Source organism: Cyphomyrmex costatus, unplaced genomic scaffold (genome assembly GCF_001594065.2).
Source record: "Cyphomyrmex costatus isolate MS0001 unplaced genomic scaffold, Ccosl1.0 scaffold164, whole genome shotgun sequence".
NCBI lineage: Eukaryota > Metazoa > Arthropoda > Insecta > Hymenoptera > Formicidae > Cyphomyrmex > Cyphomyrmex costatus.
In genome coordinates this window covers 1,521,659-1,533,573 of record NW_017275653.1, presented here as the reverse complement: position 1 = coordinate 1,533,573, position 11,915 = coordinate 1,521,659, and the positions used below count along the sequence as shown (strand labels likewise).

The following is an 11,915-nucleotide window of genomic DNA, read 5'->3' as shown; positions in this document are numbered from 1 at the left end:
GTCGGTGATTAGTCTTACGATATTAATTGTGATGTGAGTGTGAATACGATGGCGACGCATAATTGACAAACGCGTAATCGCATTCGCGAGGAAATATTAACCCTTTCAATATCCAGTATATCACTAAGATATTTTTTCTAGTTATTGTAATAACTTCTTTTATTAACCAGTAATTTGCAATGTTAAGATTAAAATTTAAAAATAAATTTAAGAATAAGTACAATTTAAATATATCGATTTTGTATAAAAATAGTCTTTACTAAAAAATAAAAGAAACTTTTTAGACGTTTGACTTTAATTACTAAAATTACTGAAATAATAAAAAAACATCTGGGTAGTGAAAGGGTTAAAAAAGGAAGGAAAAAATTACCGGATTTTTTTATGTGTCAATGATTAAAAAAAAAATGTCATGGTCACACGAACACGTCGCCACTCGCAAGACACCGGATCTATTCAAATGCGCTAGCTTTCCCTCGAAACGTGATTCAAATCAAAAATAAAGGAAAAAGAATAAAGAACGATATATACGATGCGTCCCTTCCATCTCGAGAGTCAGTCTTAAAGATGCATTGAGCAGAAGACGACAGGACTGCTGGATGAAGGATGCACCGCGACGTCGATCGTCTCTTCCGCTTTCGTCGCGAAATCCACATTTATGAGAAGCAGCTCTTCTCTCTTGTACCCTTTGGCTACTTGCCTGCGATGACAAATAATGTCGGTCATCCGTGTCTGTGATAGTCAGATGACGCGACTTAATTTCGCAATGGAAGTCAGTCTCAAAAGTAGATTAATTTCGTCATCGATAGCTAGTTGTCTCGAGTAATATAATATATACTTTCTATATCAATCTAAGTTATCGAGATTGATACTCTTGTTTTTCTTTGTTTTATATATGCTGTTTTTTTTTAATTTTATATTTCTGTTTCAATATTTTCGTTTTAAGCTGTTGAAGATACTTTTTTAACTTAGACGCGCATTTACGCATATGACGTATCCCACAGAAAAATGCGTGTTATCAACAAGATCTTTTGTTTGAATCTATTGTTTAAATAATTTATATTTCACCATTTTTTGGCGGGTACTTAGGCTTCATCGTTGTGTTTTTATTCGAGACCGAATTTCGCTATATTTCAGGACGCTCTACTCAAATAGGAATTCTACCCGGCAATAGGAATTCTCTAACAATAAGAAGAGAGAAAATGTTCATTGTTAAATTATCGTAATCAATTAAATTAACATACTTTCTCCATTGTTCAAAGAATTTAAGGGAATATCTGGTTAATTAATTAAAATGCCACATCAGAGAGAGAACTTATTCTCTCTCGATTCAAAGAACCCTTTAGTATGACCTTGGTGATTACATTCGACGAAGGCGAATACCTTTAAATTCGTTTATGTAGTAACTTTCTTGCTTCATTCCGGAATGATCACCGTAGATTCTGACCGTGATCTTATATAGTCATTTCTCTTTAATCAAATGTACCTCGAGGCACCTGACTAGTTTCCAATTTCTTCATGAAATCGTCTACTTGCGTCAGAGCACTGATACATCATCGGTGCTTTTCTTCTCTGGCAGCATGGACGTTCTTTCTTCCATTTGAATATTTCCAGCACTACCATTTTTACCGGGTTCACAGGATAATTTCAACATACTCGGTTGAAGATTAACGTACTTGTGAGGCTCTTTGTCTTTTACATCGGAATCTCCGTGAAGCCATGTTTGCTTCAAAACTGAAGCGCTTGTGGAATCCAGTAAAGGACTAGAACTGTCCTGTTCGCAAGATTGGCTAATCAGGGAATCCAAAGTCTGATCGTCGTCTTGCCCGTTCAAGTCTAACAAAAGCGGGGTCGGTGAGTTTGGAATCTTCAGTCCCTGTGTTTGCGAGGATTGACGTTGTGGCCACAAAAGGGAGAATTTCCGATTATTTTCTGATATTTGTATATCAAGCTGCGCAGTATGCTCTAATTGTACGCTCGACAGCGGCACGTCCAAACAAGGCGCAATGATACGAGGATTCATCGCCAGGAAATCAACAATCTCCGGTGCCGATGGCCTTTTCGAGTGGTCTACGTTCCAACAGGAATACATTAAATTTTCACTGCAAACAGAACATTAAATATAAACCGGATGATAAATGAGATATAACTAATATTATCAGGATGGCTACTTACAGCTGCAGTCTTATTTTCTTCGGCGCATTGAGGCAATTTCCAGCCTTCACATGCGTCAGTACCTCATTATTACTCATCCCTTGGAAAGGAAAGCTACCGAATGTAACGATCTCGTAGAGTAGTACGCCATAAGACCAGACGTCAGACGCTGGCGTAAAAATACCTAATGCTAACGATTCCGGCGACATCCATCTTACCGGTAACATACCTGAATGAAACAAATTTTACTCGTAAAATGCAGTCAAAAGACAAAAACATTGTTAAATGTATCTTTTCTCACCTTTCCGATTGAATTTGTAATAATCATTTTCGTACATTGGTCTCGTCATGCCGAAGTCACCAAGTTTTACTACTCGTTGGGCGTTTACTAGACAATTGCGCGATGCAACATCCCTAATGGAGAAAAAACATGTAAAAAATAAAATTGTGTCATCGCTAATTACAGACAGTAAATGAAATTGTTTGACTCACCTATGAACGTATTTTAATTGCGCTAAATAACTGAGCGCTCTGGCGACGTCTAACGCCATAGCGGTCAATTTTTTATTTGATATCTCGTCGGAATCCTCGTAGCTTCGATCGTTGACCAGATGTCTTCTGGCCAACAGATAAGTTTTTAAGTCACCGTAAAGCATAAACTCCATCACGGTCAACACAGGTTCAGACTTGATGCAAACACCCAATAACTTAATGATATTCGAATGCTCGAATTTCTTCATGACCTCGACCTCACTAAGAAAATCAAGTTTTTCATCAGTCGAGCTACCGACCTTCAGGGTCTTCACGGCTACAGCGAGCCAACCCTTCTCAGAAAAGAAAGCTTCACCACCGTAAACGGTACCGAAAGCTCCCTCTCCAATTTTTCGATTGATCACTACTCTATCTCGCGGAATTTCCCATACATCCAAACTAGAAGTATCCATCTGTGATAGGATGCCCAGAGACTTCATGTATTTTTCATGAATCTGCATTTTCTTGTCATAGCTAAACAAGTAACAAAAAAGGAGATATAGTTAAAACAAAATTTTAGGAATAATACCTTAATAAAATTTGCTTTCTGCATGTATTATATCGTATAGTACTTGTATTGCAATATAATAAATGTAGAACAGCGAGATTGTAATAAACGTACTTTCGTTTAATGATGATGAAGCTGATGATCAAAACTGCTCCGAGAAGACCAAAGCCGATAATATTAGCGACCACAATTGCTACTTCGCAAGAAACATCTAGCAGTTCCGCCAATCCTCCTAGGACACATCTCGATGGAGGTTCGGAACCATCATCAGGCATTGTCTCCGATAACCAAACGAAAGCCGAAATATTCAAGTCTAAAATGCCGCCCACTACTTCGTGCTTGGTTTCCGAGATATTTGGATAAAAGTTACCAACAACGTTCGTTTCATTATCGACAAATTGAACAATATTGATAACTGAGTATCTCGATGGCCCGCCTAGAAATTTTATTCTTCCGGATACCTGAAAAATGGAATCACATATTTAATTATCAAAATCTGTTTAGATATACGACGATAGTAAGATATCTCAAAAGAATTCTTCTCATTGTATCGTAATATTGAATCATCTCTTAGTGAAAGTAGAAAAATTATTTATTGTAATGAGCTGCATATTATATATATATATTTTTTTTTTACAATATATATGTATGTACAATAAATATTATGTCTGAATTTTCAATTACGGTGACAAACTGAAAATCGGAATCAAAATAAAGATTTGATCTCAATCTAGGAATTATGGATGTTTTGCTGATAATGGCACGAAATATAGCAATATTTGAAGTATATATATATATATATATTCTTTTAACTTAAGTATAACTTAAGTATAGAAACTTTGCTGTACTCTCACCAGCTTTTTGAATATTAATTACATAATCGATAAATATTTGCTTTACTAACCCCATAAAAATCAGTCTCTCCAATAATATGTGTGAGGCGATTGACCGTATGGTCACTGTGAAGATCGAAGACATAACTCTGGTTCTCACGGATAAGTCGATCTATAGCATAAGCGTAGGTCCACATGGCGTCGTAGGCGTAACCGGCGTAGTTAGAGGGTTGCTGATTCTGCGTTCGGCAGATGTTCTCGTAACGTTCACGCCACTCACGCACAGTGATTCCCTCCTGCATTATATCGTCATCTCGAGCGAAGTATGCGTGCGACAGACCGAGATGTCCGTTTATGGCCTTCATCATTTCACTCGTGGTGCAAGGTACCTGCTCGCCTTTCTCATTGTAATAATCGGTATCGTACCATTGTGGTCGAAGCCAAAGCGGAAGGAACCAAACGTAGCCCTTTAAAACAAGAATCAATTAAAATATATAAATTAACGAATTTATCTTTAATTTTATGCTTTTACGATTTATTTAAAAAAAATGGGCGAAGTAATATTTATAATTATTACCTGAACAGCTGTCATGTCCAGTTTATATGCTTCGCACATGACTTGGCGAGCTACTTCACCGTACACGTCTGCGATAATAATTCTTGCTCGTTTTTCCTTCAAACTTTGTAAATACTGAAAATTAATTGTAAAATTATTTATTGTAGTTTAGATATGTACCAGTTTTTACATAAATATTATATAAAAAATATCAAAGTCTCAAATTCTGATCGCCTAAACATTAAATAATTTATATGCATTTGCATTTATAATTTCTAGTAATAGTCTATTGTTTTCGTTATCATTTTTGATAATAATGGAATCACAATAATTAATTTTCAAAAATCGAAATTAAGCTTACTTTCGTCATGACGTCAGCTTCTCGCTCTCTTGGAAACTTGACGTTCGCTACAAAATCGATGCTGTTGTCCCTGAGCATATCCTGCATGTATGATATATATTCGGTATATTTCTGTCCATCCTCTGTCAATGAAGCCACTCGATGCCAGCCTAGTCTCTGCAAAAGTTGCACGTAGACATGTTTATACTGTTTGTTCTCACCAATGGTTCTGAAGAAATACGGATATTTGGTGCGATCATCAAAACTAGATCCTTCTGCGCTGTAGCTGATTATCACTGTTCTGTAGTGTTTCGACACACCGACTAATGGCTCCACTGTTTCCGAACAAGCCGGTCCCAATACGCCAACCAGCTTTTGATAGTAATTATGTATGATGTAATCAATGAACGATTTCATCACCATATCCGACTTGCATTGACCATCACTAGCTAGTAGAGTCAAGTTGTAATCTCTCAGTAGGGTGTTGTTAATGTTGATGACTTCTTTCGCCATCTTAGCGGCGATCACGATCGACTTGGCCATGTAGGAGTTGCCACTCATGGGAAATATACCACCTACGAAGAGGGTATTCTTATCGTCGTTGCTGGGTTTCCATTCCGTCATGGCATAGTTCAGATTGTCTTTCAACCAATCGCAGGCGATTTGTTCATCCGAGACATTCGTTGATGCTCGTAAACGACGTGTGATTAAAGCTTCATACATTTCTCGACTAAACTTAGCGCGATTTATTGCCTGGAAAGCGATCTTCGCGATTGCTTCCAACCTGTTCCACACTAGTTTTGTTAGTCTGTTGGATTCATACATGCAACCGGTCGAATCGTTTTTCATTCCGCAACGTGGAAAGTCGATCGTCGTAAATTCCCTTTCGTTTGGGATCACGCTGCTGGGCGTATAGTGCAAAATCACCAGTGATCTAAAAAAAAAAAACACTTTGTTATAATTTTACATCTCTTTTCTTATAATATACTTTATTAGGAGCCTATATTTTAGTCTGGTCAAATAATACGAGGCTAGACACTGATATAGGTCTCGGTATTTATGGTACGGATCGATTAAAAAAAAAAAAATAGGTACTTTTCAGATCTTTACCTATTCTCGATGGAAGCCGACGAGTTCTGCGCGGATTGCGAATACTCATATTCCTTGGTCAAATATTTGATTAAATGTCTGAGATTCGGTCCTACCCAGGCCACCTTAACATAGAGCTTCATCTGATCGATATGTTCTTTTATAAAACGAGTCACATCAGAGTATTCCGCTAACAGCAGTGTGCAGTTCGGCAGCCTTTGTTGACCTTGGCATTGTTCCGGGATGTACATCCCATGTTGGCAAAAAGCTTCATGGCAGTAATATTCCCCTGTTGTTGTGTTTATCATAAACTTCTTAATTTTAGGTAGGTATGTCTCGTCGACAGCGAACCTGCTGGCAGTCTCTAATTTGGAGAAGATTAACCAACTATCATCAGGTCTGGCTAACACTTCCGGAACGAACCAGCCAAAGTGACCCGGTGGCGCTATTGAGCCGCATTCCTTCACGTCGTATTTGCTCAGTAGCGGCGACGTGTCCTGTTGCGGCGGAATCCACACTTCCATGTTTACCATTATTTCTGGAAATCTGTAATTGAGACAAGAATGTTAATCGCTCGGTTACGCACGTACATTTTTCCGGCGGAGTTTGAAATTTATGTAAGTTTATTTCTTACAGTAGTTTAATCTTGTAATCATATTCTCAAAAGATAGAAGAGATATTAAATAATCACCAGAATCGTCTTTATAATACATATAAACTGTGACCACTTATTCCAACATTTTCTTACGATTACCAAATATTAATTGATTATATTTTATTTTGTAACGTATTTAAATCGTCAGAAAAATGTTGCTAATCAATAGTCGATACGTCTCAAAACGCTTTAAATTGAAATATTAGTAGACACTTTAACAATTTAATACCTACATCTTGAATTTGCCACATTCGCAATATCTTATGTTTTAAGAACAATATACAAATTGTTTGAAATTTGCATGAAAATAAATATCTTTAAATGATTGAAAAACGGTTCAGAGAAATTTGATTACTTTCGATAAATACAATTTGAATATTTACTGGAGAAAGCATTACTGTAGAGATGGAATACAATCGATCAGTAAAGAAAAACATGGCGATATAGTAAGTGTTCTCAATCATTACATGAAAAAGGTTTTACTGAAATACTTAAAAATATAGAAAGCACTGAGAAAAATTTTTAATTGAAAAAATGAACGAATCAAAAGTTGCTGAGCTTACTCTCTAAATTATTTGGAGTAAACTCTTACTTTAAAGAATTCTGAAAATAGAGCCAGTCTTAAAAAAGAATTTTCAAATCTGTCTAATTAAACTTTTAGATATTTTAGCAAAATTATTTTTTTCGTATAATTCGCTCAAAAACATTATTTCAGTTATTGAAATAATATGACACATAATATATATGCATGTGTACATATATATACATTTGTGCATGCGCGCGCGCGTGTGTGTCGAAGTTGTACATTCCATTCGTTTTATGCAAATATTTTAAAAGATCAGTATATGTATTTATAAATTGAAAAACAATTGTTCAAATACTTTATTACAATCCAGAAAAAGAAAAGCTGTGAGATATTCAAGAAAACAAATAAATTAAAAACTTTAATTATATTCAAGAAACCCTGCAGATTCAACTTTATCATTACATGATAGTTTACAATTATCCATTTCTCTTACATTTTTAACTCGGTGTATGTTGGTTTCTCTGATAATCTTTCAAAGACTTCAGACGCATTGAAGTTGTCATCCTTCTCGACAATGGCGACTCCAGTATAGCCCAATACTTCGGTCAGAAAAATCTTCATGATTTCTGACGCCAACCTCTGTGTTACTCTTCTTGACACTTCGAACTGAATATTTAAAAAATGACCCTCGTATTGGATTACTCTCTTTGGATTGACCTCTGTGGAAAATTCCAAATTACATTTTTTTTTTTTAATTAAAATAACGAGAAATCAATAAAAAAAAAGGTATCGATTGGATGTATAATAAAATTACAAGATTATGTGTAATGATTGAGAAACGTGCAAGATGAAGATTGTTGTGTACGTAGAAACGCATTCGTAGAAATGCGTTATGTAGAAATACATGTGTAGAAACACAAGGTCACTCTGCCGTCCGTACCATACAATGTAAACATCTGAGAAAAACATGTAGCCAGGGCAAGAACGTTTCCGGCCGTTGCCAATCCGCGAGATGACTATGTTTAAGAGCTTGATAATAAGCGAGTAAACTACGCGGCATTAACGCATACGGAATGCATTCAGCTCGTAATTACATACCGCGAGGCTCGATATAACTAATTACTCATCGACTGAATGATCGTGCATGGATGAATCGTGAGAGCGATTCAATTAATGTTTAAGCCGCGCTTAACCATCGCGGCAATTAGCGGATTATTCCACGTGGTGCCGATGGTATGGCAATGATATCGCATCTTCGGAACTGACAAATGCGCTATAATTGAGCCGCAACGATCGCACTGACGATAATGACCGGCGATTTACCTTCCAGCATTGTCAGACAACGATTCGAGTCCGCGATCTTCAGCACGGCCACGAGGGCCAGCAGGCCCACTAAGGATCCGGGTCTCAGCATCGTGACCTTCTCATCCTGCAACATCAGACATCAGCTCTATTGAGATTGTTCGTTAAAAACGAATTAATTTTAGTCGATCACGGTCGATCGGTTCATAAAGTAATAAACCGACTTATTTCGAGGTAATCGCATTATATGAAGTTGAAAACACTAAGCAGATTGAAAAAATTAATGAAAAGCAATGATGTAGCAATTAAAACTCGAACTCAATCTGTTCCTCTTAAATATTATATTTTAATTAGTATTTGTGCAACTATAATAATCGCGATGTTATTGTAAAAAAAATAGATAGATATTCATTATACTAGTTCATAAATTCATGCTCATTCTTGATAAATATTGCAATAAAAATAAGCCGAACCAATTAAAAGTAACTTAACGAGAGGCACAAAGTAGTGTCTCGCGTCAGATATACATAACTTTGCGAGAGACCTTTCCAATTGATTACGTATTCCTTCACCATCAACAATTTCTTGCCATTTAAAACGTGTTTGTTCCGTCTACATCAAGAATTCATGACAAACATTGTTGAAAGGCTAATAAAAATACGCGTAAGCGGATAAAATAAAATTTCTCAGATTGTCTCGGGTATCTGATCGCGAAGTGGCGCCGTGTTTTCCTGAATCAACCGACATATAATAAATAACATTCGCGCTCGACATTACATCTAGAAAGTACCGGTATACACAATAGCATTCCCTTTAGAAAATAATCATGACGACACAACTCGGATAGTGAATGCGCATTGTACTTTACGAAATGTCCAATGAAAAGAAAAATGAAAGGATTCCTCTTGTATGTTATAATACGTATAATTTCTTAGTGCTTTTTTAATACATTCGACGCGAACTCGTAACGAATCAATTCTGCAGTTTAACCTGAGAGATTAATGCCCATTTTTATATAGTTTAATAATTTACTGCGTTAGAATTTTTGTATGCCTGAAAAGAGTTCAAATATAAGGCCGAAATATTTAGTGTGTAATGTATTGTATATTTTTGTAGCATGGAATATATTATTTTTTGTAATTTTTTATGTTTAAATTTAATACACCTATTTTAATTTAATCACGTAGGTTTCTTTTATTGTTTATTTTATAGACTCTTATAACAAATTAAAAAATAAATTATAACAAAGATGACAGGTAATATGAGTCAGCCGCTGGTTTTTTATTGTTATAATTTACTTTTTAATTTGTTATAACTTAAGGAGTCGAATTCAAGTTAAAAAATAATAGTTTTGTGATAGTTTATATTCTTTTGCAGACTCTTATAAGTCTTAATATTATATATTCTATTTTGAATATTAAGAGTTCTGCATCTTTTTCCTAAATTTAATTTTAATGCTGCTTCAATTAACTTATCATCTTTTTCTAATTTTAATCTATATGGATAATGTTTTGTGTGTGTGTGTGGGTGTGTGTGTGTGTGTGTGTGGTATTGTGTTGTATGTGTTGTGTGTGGTATAACGGGCGTAAGATCTGGATTGGATAAACTTTTCTTGCATACTTGCACTTTTCTGACTAAGCACCTCTAATTTAGATCATTTACGTCACTCTAGTCCGTCTCACTCTAGTTTGCGACGAGAAATTGCGCGCAACAACGCATTCATATTTATCACGCACTGTTAGTACACTATAAACACTATCGTGTCGTTATCAAGGTGAAGTAACATAGGGCGATAAGGTTCCAAGGTATTACGGAGGTAACGAACGTGTTCAAACAGCGGGGTACCGGGCGATCTTATCTCCCCGCGGTTGGCGCTCTCGCGGCGATCAAGAAGGCGCCTTTTTACGGTCGCGCGATAGTGCACCGCACGGTGCAAAAGTCATGAAGGAGGCGGGTCGGAGGTACTTCCGGTTTCTACGAACGTTAGCTAAGCGATGGGAAGAAACGCCATCCGGGTCTCTTTGGCAGATTGCACAATGACTTGCGATTTAAGTGCATTCAACCTGAAAAGATTAAAGTTTGCTAAACATAAACGAAGCGTGACTCGTTTTCTATAAGGTTGTCTATAGAAAAGCGATAATCAAATATAAATAAATCCGTCCATATAGAACGGGGTCATTCGATCTCAAAACCAGATAGCGAGTTTTTGTATCTTTGTCATCGACAGCATTTTGGTTTGAAAACATACTATAGAAATAATATATTTTATTACATCATAATTACTAAATTAAATATTAATAAGTTTATATGACACACACACACACACACACACACACACACACATTTAACTTGAGTTGGGGAGAAGGGTAACAGACAACCAATTTTACTTCAACAAAGTTTATTAATACGAAAAGTATTTACAGATTCATTTATTTAAAATGTTTGTAAATTACATTTGAATGAATGGAGCCTCGTTATGACTTTACATCTAATTTAAATAGAGGGTAAATAGACTACTCGATATGTTGATAACACACATGGGCTCTAACTAATATTTTTTTTAATTAACATCTTTATAGTTCAAACCTTTTATGAAAGGTTTTTAACTTGTTTTTAGATAAGATCGAAGTTGTGAAACAATTACTGCCATGACTGGCGCGACCTTTTTGTTGACACTTGATGTTTACCTATTATACGAGGTATATCAAAGTTTTTTCATGACTTCGATGTCAAGTTTAACGTAGTTTAAAGTTGATAAGAGTAACAAGTTTATTACCCTAAATTAATTTTTGAGCTGTTACTCTTTTATTTTGAATAAGTAAGAAAGCTTAAATAATTGTTCTTTCTTACTGGAATATAATTAAATCCTGATATAAATTTTTTTATTAACGTTCTATATTAGATCTCTTAACAAATAGGTCATGTGAACCCGAGATAAAAACATTGCAGAATGCTGTTTTTCGATAAAAATCTTGTAGTTATTTTAAAACGATTTTAAAAAGTTTCGCGAGTGAGAGAGAGAGAGAGAGAGAGAGAGAGAGAGAGAGAGAGAGAGAGAGAGAGAGATATTTGTGAAGCGAGGAAGTGCTCGTGGTAAACATTTATACAAGGACAGGATCAATATGAGAATATTGCTAGGAAAACTTATTCATAAAAAGAAACTTTTGAATCTGATAATATTTCAATACATATAGAATTCTATGAATTTAAGCTATTTAGACTTTATAATACTTTTGAAGCTTTCACGGGTATTTTCTTCAGAGATGTCAAAGAGATTGCTGGTTATTGCCGTGTCATAATCCATTGCTAATGCCGATATTTCGTGGACCTGCTCATTTCATCAGAGCCAGGAACATCTCTATTTAGACTTCATGAGAGAGTCAAATATCCTTGAAGAAATCAGATTCTGTGAAAGTACAGGGAG

The 11,915-nt window shown here is 35.7% G+C and overlaps 1 protein-coding gene across 2 annotated transcripts in view; it reads right to left on the bottom strand.

The window, feature by feature from the left end:
* Positions 1-337: 337 nt before the first annotated feature.
* LOC108771766 (uncharacterized) overlaps positions 338-11,915 on the bottom strand; it is a 34,788-nt gene continuing 23,210 nt past the window's right edge. Inside the window, exons 1-11 of one of the 2 annotated variants that reach the window (XM_018537136.1) lie at positions 8,513-8,603; positions 7,683-7,908; positions 6,030-6,554; positions 4,941-5,853; positions 4,601-4,714; positions 4,095-4,490; positions 3,305-3,651; positions 2,644-3,156; positions 2,453-2,565; positions 2,173-2,380; positions 338-2,099 (exon numbers count right to left, since the gene is read on the bottom strand). In XM_018537136.1, the coding sequence (XP_018392638.1) occupies positions 1,535-2,099; positions 2,173-2,380; positions 2,453-2,565; positions 2,644-3,156; positions 3,305-3,651; positions 4,095-4,490; positions 4,601-4,714; positions 4,941-5,853; positions 6,030-6,554; positions 7,683-7,908; positions 8,513-8,603 (4,011 nt within the window). In that variant the 3' untranslated portion in view covers positions 338-1,534. Of the gene's footprint in view, positions 2,100-2,172; positions 2,381-2,452; positions 2,566-2,643; positions 3,157-3,304; positions 3,652-4,094; positions 4,491-4,600; positions 4,715-4,940; positions 5,854-6,029; positions 6,555-7,682; positions 7,909-8,512; positions 8,619-11,915 lie in introns of those variants that run through there. The other variant, XM_018537135.1, reaches the window with a different exon arrangement.